Below are 12572 nucleotides of genomic sequence, written 5' to 3'. Positions count from 1 at the left end.
CCCCTGACACACACTTTTTCTGATTTTTGCACCACTTTAATGATTGTCATATGAAGCCAAAGCCTTTCTGCAACCGGGCCCTGGCTAGTAAATGTTCAAAGTTATGCATACCATGCGAATATTCCTCCAGCTGCTACTGTCCACATATGCAGCTGCAGAGTGCTGTGCAGGGGAGCCCTGACTGAAAGCACTTGCATCTCCAGTTGCAACCTTTCTTACAGGAACACTTGGTCAGTTCCTGACAGCTGGCTGTAATAGGGGGTAGTGTTGTCTAACATATCTGCCACGTCTCTCCTTTCTGTGTCCATCCCCATTCAGCGTGACTGCTCGTGCCTGGACTGGAGATGGTTGCCTGGCCCCAGATGATCCCAGCCTGATAGGCTGCACCCTTTGCATGCTCTCTGAGGGCTGCCTGTGTTGGTGGAATTGAGTTGTATGACCTCTGCTTGCGGGCAAAGAAATCCAGTCTTGCTCCGTCCACACCAGTGGCTGCGCTTGATCTGTCATACATGAGGACAACGAATCCCTACAGCCTCTGCAGGTCAAGATCACGAATCAATGTTGGATGCTGGCTGAGATTGGTGAATGTTTCAGAAACATCATCAAAGACGTTCCAAGTCTGCCATGCAGTTTTCTTCCCTTTACCGCGGAAGGCAGACACGACGTCACATCCAGTGAACGCATGGAAGTATGGGATCCCTCTAGCTTTCTCAGGCCCTATTTCAGAATCTACCTCATTGACTGGAATCCATTGTGCTTTGGCTCCTTGGCTAAAGGCAATCCACATGTTCTCAAGACCTAGTTCCTGTAAGGATGGCAGTACAGATATTGCTATGACTAGTATGCCCATGTCATTAGCCTTAATGATAATGGTCTTGCTACCATCCGTCGTTACATCCCTGGCATGTACAAATATTTGAGTGTCAGCTTCTTCATGACAACATGGAGACACAGCATCCAGTGACTTCCTTGTGTTGCTAATGGCATCTTCTCCTTTTGTGACAATGACTGTGCTTGTCATCTGTGCTTCACACATCTTTTCCGCAAGGAAGTGAAACATCTCAGTCTTGTTGCTGTCATCTCAAATCAAGCTTTTCCAGTTACTTGCGGTCTTACTAGTTCCTGTCTCTTCTTCTGATTCCTTGCCACCTTTTCGACCTTGCCTCGGAATTCAGACTTGACTTCTTGTACACATCAAACACTATGTCCACCCTCTCGTACCTGGCACCATAGGATTCCACCTTTGAGATGATGCCTTCTTTAGCATAGTCATCAAATATCTTTGAAGTGCGTGGAGGTTGGGCATTGATTAGTGCTGAGCCATCAATGATGACTGCATCTCCCCTTAGTTCTCTGTCTGGGATGTTCACTTGCGCTTCAAGAATTTCAGCCAGCTGCGACTTCTGAAATGTATGAAGCTTGCCACTGTCACTGAGAGATGCAGGGTGCGACTGATTATCATGCTTGAAGAATTCTTGCAAGTCACACTGCCTGTTCTAGCATGAGATGAACAGTCATGAGAACAGCTGACAGTCGTCTTTCAGGACTTTCTCCTTAGAACTTCCCCCAGCTTGCTCTTGTTTGAAGAAAGAAACAATGTTTTTCTTGATTCGATGATAGAAAGGACATTCACCTTCATTCTGGAGCCCCTCCATGAATGAATGGAACTGCTCTTTGCCCTGCTAGTGATCTGTAGCTTCCATTTCGGCTAGAGTTGGGTCTGCAATGTTCTTCATGTCTAGTACGAGTAGGTCGGCTGATTCTTCTTAGAATGGGTTGCCCATCTCCTGCATTACTGCAGAGAGTGCTTTCACCTTTTCAAAGAAAGATTTCTGGGCACTCAGTGTCTGCTCATGGTGTCTGCTGTTGTTGGTTGCATCTTTCATACAAGACATGGCCTCGTATCCAGCGACGAGACGACTCACTTCGGGTCCAGCGACCATCCACCTACGAAGTGCTGCCGGGTCTTCTGTCAACCCAATTGCTCCTCCGTCACCTTTGATGACTGCATTATTTTGCTCGTGGGCTTGGTCGATTGCCAGGGCAGAGAATTATCTTATAGACTTGTGGATAATGAAGTTCCCTTTGTGAAACTCCCTGGCCACATCTGGATGTTGTTGCTCAAGCGACATCATATCCTCTATCCCACCACCTTCGTCAAGTCTTGCAGGGTCTAGCTTGATTGGTAGTGCATTGAGTGAGTGAAACAGAGGAATATTCCTTGCCAAGTTCATATACCCATCATCTCCTCTTTTGGCAGGATTGGCCTGGGGGGACTTTAGATCTTCTTTCTTAACCTCCTGACATAGGCAACACTTGGTCCAGACAGTGCTCCATGATTTACCAGGAGAACTCACGTCCATGGCCAGTATGACGTTCAGGGTCGAGGGTTTATCCTTTTACCACCCTGTACATGTATAATGGACACTTTCCTGTATGGGATACAACTAGGTTTATGCATCTGCCCTACACCTAGTCCAATCGTTCATCCAGTGTCATAAGTCCCATGCGATCTGTACACCATCCAGATAACTAAAACCCCGTTATCCTTGGCTCGGCTCTCCCGCGCTGGCACGTCCTGTCGATTCAGGTGCGGCTGCCTAACTGATCCGGGGTTGATTTGGCAACATTTGGGACACTAGTAAGTTGTTGCAGTATGATGCCAACAATGATGCCAACATACAATTCCTACTTAGCTGACACTGAACCCCATGCTGAGTTTCACAGCAGTGATGTCACCAATGTGCCTTGGTAGTGCCCAACAATCACTCCTTCAAGAAATTCTTACTTGGCGATGAACTGGAAATGTTGATTAAAGGACTGGTAAGTGGCCTGGATTCAATCAGCACATCTGTTTCATCAACTTCGTGCACTTCGAAAATTTGGAGCTAGATGTACTCCATCACACTCAGAGACCTTCTGTGTGTTACCCTCATCTAGTTTAGCCCGCGAGCCAATGCGGTTTACCAGGGAGTGGTCGATGCCGTGCACTAGCAACTTCTTGGAGCCATAGATGAGAGTTGGGCCAGTGATGAGGACCAGTGCCAGTAGTCCATCCAAGGGATGTGGCTGACTGCTGAAACAAAGATACTACCTCTAACACTACACCCCTACACCCCATGCATAAGTAGCTACTATTACATACATGTTAAGTCATGCAAACGTAAGAAAATCATAAACAAATGTGCAAAATCAGAAAAAGTGTTAGGGGGCTTTAAAAACAGGAAAATCCACTCCAGCAGGCTTGAAAACATAGGAATCCACACTTAGATCATGCAAATCGGACAACTACAAATACGTCGAAGCAAAAAGTCAACTTCGGGAGGCTAACTTGGCGGCCATCTTGAAAAATGGCCGCCATCTTGGATTTTCAAATGGCCAATTGGGCAGATTTAATCAGAAAGCCCTGCAGAACAGAAATGCCAAATTTGATGCATGTATCATAATTTGCACGATTTTTCTACTATCTACTACACTAAAAGATCTAGTCGAGCACTAAATGTAACACCATAATGACATCCCAGACGTAAAGCCATCTTACTAAATCCGTCATCCTGACACCTCGCATCTGGCATTAATCCCATCCCCTTCAGATATCAGATAGTCAGATATAGTCAAATATGTGGGCTATGGTGTTCAACTGCCATCAGTGAAACGACGGGATGGGTTGAGTAATGGAAACCAGTGACTTTCACGTCAATAGAGGCCTAACTCTCGGCGTAACACAGTAACGACTTCCCAGACTTAACGCCATAATGATGTTCCAGTGAAAAGAGCATGACAGACAGAGGGATGTGCGGATAAATCTGACTAATTTAATATAATTATTACACCAAACCCTGGCTGTGGTTCTGGAGTGACGAGCTTTAATGACTTCACAATGCCATTTTCTTGGAGGTGTGTGTGATGTTGGATTGTAAAATATGTTTTGTTAATTCCCCTCTACTTTGGTTCCAAAAATTTTGGAACTTAATTTGGATTGAACCCTCGAAGTACACACCCGAGCCTTATCACTGATACCTGGTTTTACTGATACCTACCCAGTGATTAGGTGCGCACCCTAGTTTTTGGTTTTTGTGTTTTATCAGGCCACAGAGCTAATGAACACAGCAGTCCTGACGGGGCAGCTTGTGATGGTGCCTCTCCGGGTTCTTGCTGTTGGACCACATGATCTTATCCTAGATGTCTCTGAAAAAGCAAAATGCTACTCAACTGATGAGGGCATCTTGAAGGTATGTATAAATGTAACATTGGAGAGGCCTACATATTTACAGATTCTGCTGGAAATTTAACCAAACATTAAATGTGACATTTATAAATGGCAGAGTAATGGCTGCCTATTAATAATTTTTGTGGGAATTTGCCTTCGTAATATTGATAACCAATACCCAGAATCGCGTGTTTCCTGCTTTACTGCAAGTGCTGGAATCCATGGTGATAGCAAAAAATAAGGATGGAGCAGCTAATAATTATGAAATATTTTGTTAATGATAGCATCAAGTGTTCTGAAAATTGCCCGCGATTGGCTGTGCAGTGCGGTGATGATTGCCTGTCAACGATTACTGTATTATAGTGCACCTTGGAGGCAAGAACTTTTTGATGAGCGAAGCTATTAACGATGATATCCTGCACTAGCTATACTTACACATCCTAAATAATTATACACTAAAGGCATATGAAAACTTCTACTGTGATGAGACAAGTGTTTAGTTTACGACGAAGCTAGAGAATACCTTGGAAAGTAATGTCAGCATCACTTTTGTAATATACATACATGTTGGTACAGTATAAACAAAAGCCCTTGTCATATTTGAATCATCATTGTTGGAAAAGTCTTTGCTTATTTCCCTACAATTGTCTTGGAGCGATGGAGAAGCTCATCTGTTCACACATCACTTACAGGACAAGACATAAGCGTACTTCTACATGACTTACAAGGATTTCAGCGGACAGTAGAGAAATCAGCGTGGACAATGGAATTTTAAATGAGAATCCCAACATTTTGAGCCATAAACGGAAAACATTTTCCAATAACCGTCATCTTTCTTCTACTTCCCTTATTCTGGAGACTGTTATTATTTCATTTCAAATTCTGGAAACTTCAACAGACAGCAGAAGACCTGATAAAAGACTTTCAAGGACAGAAAAAAACAACTCCAATTTATGCACTTCCCATTTTCACTTTCACTTTTTAGTTGAAATAATGGAACGAGAAGAAAACATCCATGGGTCATTGATTAGAGTGGCATCAATGTGTTCTGTCCACAGACTGTTAGTACAGAGATTCTGGTGGCCATGCTCAAGGTCAGGGCAGGATGCCAGTAGATGCGGCGTAACCATTCTGGAAGCAATTTATTTTGGCATTCCGCTCGCCAGGCATTTCATAAAGGAAGGCCGCATGAGAGAATAAATGAATTTATGAAAATGTTAATGAGCTGTACAAAAGCACAGAGAACATTACTGTGGTCTGTCTCGGTGTTGCCATGTGGAGGGGGTTCAGCAGGGGGTTCAGAAAGGAGAATGATTCAGACGTCGTCCATACGTTTCTATAAGTCAATACCTCATGAGAAGACCTATCGCATTCCAACTCCTTGCTAAGCTCTGCTTCCCGATCAGTTTATTAGCATGAAAAACATTGAGGTTTCCTCCTATACTTATCTCTGCTGAAAGGCTTTACTCAAGGTTTGAGCATGCGGTTAATCTCACATGTGCACTTTGGACATTAATGTTCTGTATGTTACATTGAGAGCTATAACAATGCTGTTCTAGAAAAAAAATGGTACGTGTTTGATAATCCATAACATTCACACTGCTGTGTAAAACTCATTAAAATACAGAGAACAACCCGTAAACACACATTGAAGGGAAACGGGAGAACAACAACACATGAACAGTGCACGCAGTCCAATTCACGGACGATGCTTCATGTTCTCGGAATGTGATTTGAGCGTGTGCAATGACCGGATTCATTTTTCTCATTGCATTCACTGTGGACGCGTCACATGGCAATACGATTTCGTTTTATTTATCAATTGCAAAATCTTCCAATGATTGGAGGAGTTGTTTGAGAGGTCGGGATTAAAGGATTGCGGCACCGAGGGTGTTTCTCGAGCAAGTGTCACTGGACCCTAATTCATCAAGCGAGGATGCTGGAGCACTCTACACTCTCCTAGAGGACATTCGGAATTGTTTTTCTCCTCTTTTGAAAACCAGTTGTGGCATTAATGGCCATTTCAGATTTTATTTCGTCCACTTCAAACCCATTCTTTTTGGTGATGCTTAAGATGCAGTTCATTTCTGAGAAACTTTTCATTAACTTCACTCGTCTAATGGAAATCCTTAATGGCTCATGGTGCTAAACTATGCCTTGCAGGAAAGCAGGATATCACAGTTCAGGATGCCCTTTATGTGTTTGCACGTATTTCTAGCTGTTACATTCCAATAAAGGGCATTTGTTGATCCACCATCTATTGAAATACATTTGTATTCATACCAAGAAGATATGCAAAAAAATTCCGATTTCTAGTTGTTTTGTTTTTTTTGCTGCAATACTTTGTCATGCCATTGGATAAATGCACCTTTACAAAGGACAAAGTGAAAACAGATCCATAACAACGATGAGATTATGAAACCTTTTTCCCCCTTAACGTCCCTGTTGGAGTGGAACAATTGATCATGCGTCGCAAGAAAGGATCCAAAAGCGCTTGTCAGAATATTCGTTATTAATTTCACCTTTTAATACGCTGGACAATAAAATGTCTAAAGGATTGAAATACTTTAAAATAATAACCAAACAGCGAGCTTACTTGTACATATCTCTTCCCTTAGCAGGTGCTGTGAAATGACAGGTAGAATGGTTTTTGTTTTTTTTTTGAGTTGAAGTTCGTCATAGGCGTCTTTTTGTCTTCTGCCCGTTTCATGGCACGTCATTGTCAGCTTGTTAACCTACCAACCGTTTAAATCTTCTTACATCTAACTCACACATGAGCCTTTATGTCTGTCTTCAAAATGTCTTCAGGAATGGTCGAATTGCATGTTGGGTCGAAAGAAGATAAACTATGGCCATTATAAATAGGAGATTCAGATATTGAGCAATAGTTTGGTAATGTGAAACGAATGAACATTTCACATGACAAACATTCATCTGCGCTTCACAACATCACGCTGTGCTCCTCTCGAGTCCACTGGCTGCCTGGTTTGTTTGTGTGAAAGTAATTTGAGTGGTCTACTTGGATTCGTGCATGATGTGGAAAGCTCAGCTACACCATATAACCCGACTCTTCCATTAAAACTGAATATCGTATAATGAATGGATTGCAATTGATTGGGCATGAAAATTATTTTCTAAACAAGCTTCTACGCCAAATTCAAGGGGATGACGTGAAGCCATGATTACCTCCAAATGTGCTTGAAGCAAAATCCAGGCCACAGGACAGGCCATAGTGGAGTGTGCTGTTTACTCCAGTGAGAGTGATACCCTGGTCTGTAATTGCTAATAAGACAAATACAGAGGAGTGCATTTCTCATTGTCCCTATGCTGGATCCTGTGGTTCCGTGACATGAGCCATAAACTCGTCTCGTTACTGCGCAACACCTACCCACTCAAGGTGGCCGGTGCACTTCTCGTGTTTGAACACTCAAGGTTTGATTGAATATGACCCTGGAGCCTCATGCTCTTGCCTCCGAAGAAAAAAAGCTGGGTGTGCTTCAAAGCCTAATCCTCTCTCAACAGCTCGATGCCATGCTTCACTGGCATTGCAATCAAACATGCCATGCAGACTCCCCCCTATTGACCACTTTGAGAGTGGGAGGAGGTAAATTGAAATGGTTTGCGAGTGTTCCAACTTATCAAGAAATTTCATTACCAGACCTTCATTCTTTGTGCTGCACAATTTGGGTGAGCAAGTGCCGGCGATGGTGATGATGCTTGCGATTGCTTGCAGATCATTAATCTGCTCCGCATATGAATGCACCTTTGTCAGAGCAAGGCTGGGGGATTACGTCGGAGTGTCGGAAAAAAGTGGCAGATCCTGTACTCTCTTCCCAGTGTTTTGCAGGATTATGGATACTGCAGGCTTAATGGGCCTGTTGTTGTGAAACCAGCTTTTTACCATGTATCTTGATGCCATTTCAGGGTAAATAACCAAAGGCATAAAAGCAGGCAATCTTAATACCCATTGTTATTTCTTTAATGGATCACAGTTCATGGGAAATGAGAATTGGAAATATGATGTTTGCACAACAAGTCTGAGAGTCAAGTCTTCAAGATGAATACGATTATTTTCACCTATTTTGCTGCTAACATTCCAATTTTTAGGATTTATAGCACATTGTGTTCAGAACCAGATAGCCCACCAAATCCCACCAAAGCTGGCCTGGCATTAGCCCAATTGTGTGCCTACGTTGCCGATGGAATGCCAGTTCTGGCCCCGATATCGCTGGCTCTCGAGGATGGCGAGACACCTTCATCCTTTCTGTTTCAAGGGCTCACATGTATTCTTTCGCAAAGAACTACATTTGTTAAATTGCTCATCTATTTTCTGAAATGTATTCACTGAGCAAGCAAGTCTATAAATCGGCACCATCTCCTTCAATTGATGTACAAGAAAAGACTGAACATGCTGCATCGCATGGTGAAACATTTAAAAGTCAGTCTTGCAAACCATGGAACAAATCAAACCGAAAAACTATGAAACAATTCACAGCTGCCGATGTTTTATAAATGAGGCGAGGCAGGAGAGTCCACTTCAGTGTTCATTGAAATCATTCCTTTTCAAAGTGCATGAAACCTAAGGATTCAAAAGAACACAAGAAGCTTTCAAAGAAAAACTTTATTCATTATACTGATGCGGATCATTTGTGTTCCACTTTGTGGTTTCCACATAACCCCAAGCCTTGTGGTCAAATGTGCAGAGTAAGTGTGCAAGAGTGAATGAGACAAACTGCCACAATTGTGGGAAATGCTTGCTATTTGTGAAAATAAGGAAGAAATGGGGACTCAATATCTGGCATGACAAATTCATCCACTGCCCAGCAAAGCAAAATCAATGACATCAAAATCCACTATAATCATCCAAACTTCCAGCCAATACGTTTTGATATTATTGTACAAATTTAAATCACTAGAAGCACCCGCTCCCTCCGGAAGCAGCCTGGGGCGGTGGGTATGTGGTGGGGGAAGCACGGCAAAAAAATATATACATATATATATATATATATATATGTATATATATATATATATATATATATATATATATATATATATATATATATATATATATATATATATATATATATATATATATATATATACATAGTATAGTGCCATGGCAAGTAATCCCTCTTCTCCCTCAGCAGGGGTCAGTAAACCATTTGCACTGTGCCAGCTGTACAAAAAAATCGTAAATTGTCTCCCCACCCTCATGGTTGAGTGGGTAGTGGTTATTTGATGCCCACACCCTGATGTTGGATACCCGCAGCATGTATGCAAAACTTGGTGGAGATTGGCCAAGCCGTTTTCGATTCCATAATTATCAGACGTCACCACATGCGCGCCCACGCGTGCACGCGCACGCACACACACACACACACACACACACACACACACACACACACACACACACACACACACACACAATTGCCTTATTTTATGTCGTGGGATAGCTTCAGTCGTTTGAAATCCCAAAGTGCAAACCCCTGAACTAGAATCAACGTGGGTTAGGCTTTCTCCTTGTGTTTGAATTCGTCAGGTTCCCAACGTTGAATGAGTCAAAACATTGTTGTCACTTGCAATCAATCTCAAATCCAAACCACTCTTGTGATTATGGTCCGAGACTCACCTCACAAATCAGCTCCAGTCCAGCGTCAGGCTTGGTAAGCACGTTTGTGAAAGACATGTCCAAACACATTCCCTGGCCAATCGCCCAAGAAGGTAGAAGTAATTAGGCCTGTTATATATATATATATATATATATATATATATATATATATATATATATATATATATATATATATATATATATATATATATATATATATATATATATATATATATATATATATATATATATATATATATATATATATATACATATATATATATATATATATATATATATATATATATATATATATATATATATATATATATATATATATATATATATATATATATATACATATATATATATATATATATATATATACATATATATATATACATATATATATATATATATATATATACATATATATATATATACATATATATATATATATATATATATATATATATATATATATATATATATATATATATATATATATATACATATATATATATATATATATATATATATATATATATATATATATATATATATATATATATATATATATATATATATATATATATATATATATACATATTGTTGCAATCACGGGTACCGAGACACCAGCTTGTCACTCAGGGGGATTAATCCTCGGTTGTCCTTGGTAGAGGCGGACCTGGGGCCACCCCTCACAATTAATGTTATGGATCGGTGGGCTGTTTTAAAACCACGACCGCCACCCAGTCAACCATGAGTTCCACTGTCCGCCAGTTAATTATTCTGTTTAACTGGAGGTCACGTGGTTACCTGAGCGGGGAGTGCGCCCTCGGCAAAGCACCAATATTATCTGATTAGATTTTAATTCGGGCGGCCGAACGTTTTAACCGCTGGTGCGTGCTGACGATTTTTTGGTCAAATCTGTGGTAATTACCTCCCAGTCTATCTAGGTTCGAACAATGCTAGACCAATAGAAGGAAAGGGCAAACACGGACAGGTTGGAAATCGACCAATAATTTATTAATAATAAAGTAAATAAATAAAAAGAACTTTTTATTTGCTGAGGTAAATAAAGAATTTCAAAGCAAAATCAATCAAAATGCCAGGAAAGAGACAAAGAGCAGAAGCTTAATGGGGGTTGACTTACAGCTAAACACAGACAAGGGTACCCAACCGGTCATTCATGGGGAGGGGAGGGGGAGAAAATCGTCTCACTCAACACATAGTCGTCCGTGAGGCAAGAACGTTCTGAAATAAGTGCGTGCGTCTCACGTCCGTCGCCAGCACCCAGCTTTGTCGTACAGACTCTCGCGGGGCAGCCTTGAACGTCAGTCCACATGCTCGCTTGCCGAAGCTCTGGGCAGGACAAACCGTCTCGCTGTTGGCGTTGGCCAGACACCCACACGCGCGCTGCCTTCTCCTCTTTTGCGCACCTACACCCGCTTCTTGCTCGCTTCTCTCTCATACCTCTTTCATTCACACTTTTTTTATTATCTTAGAACGTATCACTTTCTTCTTCAGAATGTCTCTCTCACTTCAGAATGTCCCTCTTTCGCCTTTTCCTCTCCGAACATCTCTCCACACAGAACGTCTTTTTATATCTTCGGGGTGTCTCTACGGGGTGCCGTCCACTCCAAGCTCACCCACCCCACTGTGGCACGGTTACCATGATGACCCGTGCGCTCTCAAAAAAAGGCAGGCGTCGGAGCTCACGAAAGAACGCTGCTGAGGAAAAACTAGGGCGGGCTTCAGAGCTCGTGAAAGAAATGTGTGAACGTGTCTGTCGTAAAGAAAAAAAAGCTTCCCATAAGAGAGGGGATCTATCCTTTACCCTTCTCAACGCATCACATTGAAGATCCCATTAGACATGGGGATGGGGCTAATCTGAACATGAATTTAAGGAAATAACTTTCTGAGGAACAAAGACATTCGCTGGTGATGTGACAATAAGCAGTGAAACCGGTCCGGTAGCTGAGGGGGTGTGTAGAATTCGGATTCTCATGTGTGTACTGTGTGTGAAGGTCTTTATAGTTATGGAGGAACTCTGAGAATGGTTCGAAACAGCAAAGCGCCTCCCTTGTGTAGGCCTTTTCTTGGGTTGCTTTATGCAGCTTCTTTGGCAAGATGCGTGTGGGAGGTGTCAATTATTTATATATGCCAAGCTACCTGGGATTAGTTGATTAGGTGAGACCTGATTGGCGCTTCCCTCCAGTCACAGGTGAGAGATGTGGGTGGGTCTTTCTTTATTTATATACAGAAAGATGACAGAAGTAAATTGACACCTTCAATTTATTCAATTCATCTTTATAATGCAGTTTTACTCTGTGATTTGTACTAATATTCGACAATTTATTTGTGGGAACGAGTTCCTGGGACTTGTACAACAATTAACTATGCCTCAAACCCAGGGAGCACACAAACTTTCTGATTCTCAAAGAGGACGAACTGTTGGCCATTCGGAAGGTGGAGTCAGCCAGCGTCAGATATCTCAGAACCTTGGCATTCCACTTTCTATGGTCAATCGGGTGATTGTGCAATTAACCAGCAAAAGCTAGGAATCCACAGATTTCCATTCTGGTCAGTCTGGGATGTCAGAAAGGTGTCTTTGAGCTATCAAGAGGTCCATGTAGAAAACTCCCTGTTGCAAGGCAGCAGATGTTGCAGAGGAGGTCCAACTTAGCTCAAGAACTGCCGTGCAGTACCTTCATCAACTGCAATACTATGGTAGAGCAGCAAGGAGAAAAC

The 12572-nt window shown here is 41.8% G+C and overlaps 1 protein-coding gene across 1 annotated transcript in view; it reads left to right on the top strand.

Moving 5' to 3' along the window:
- The window catches only part of LOC147010839 (transmembrane protein 132C-like), a 741813-nt gene that overhangs the window by 626986 nt on the left and 102255 nt on the right, over positions 1-12572 (top strand). The window contains exon 5 of the mRNA XM_085859640.1: positions 4089-4232. Within this exon, the coding sequence (XP_085715766.1) occupies positions 4089-4232 (144 nt within the window). The remainder of the gene's footprint in view (positions 1-4088; positions 4233-12572) is intronic.

Source organism: Eptatretus burgeri, chromosome 16 (genome assembly GCF_056783735.1).
Source record: "Eptatretus burgeri isolate ZD-2024b chromosome 16, Ebu_testis_v1, whole genome shotgun sequence".
In the NCBI taxonomy this organism is placed as follows: Eukaryota; Metazoa; Chordata; class Myxini; order Myxiniformes; family Myxinidae; genus Eptatretus; species Eptatretus burgeri.
Note: the sequence above shows the minus strand (reverse complement) of the source record. Positions and strands in the feature narration are given on the sequence as shown.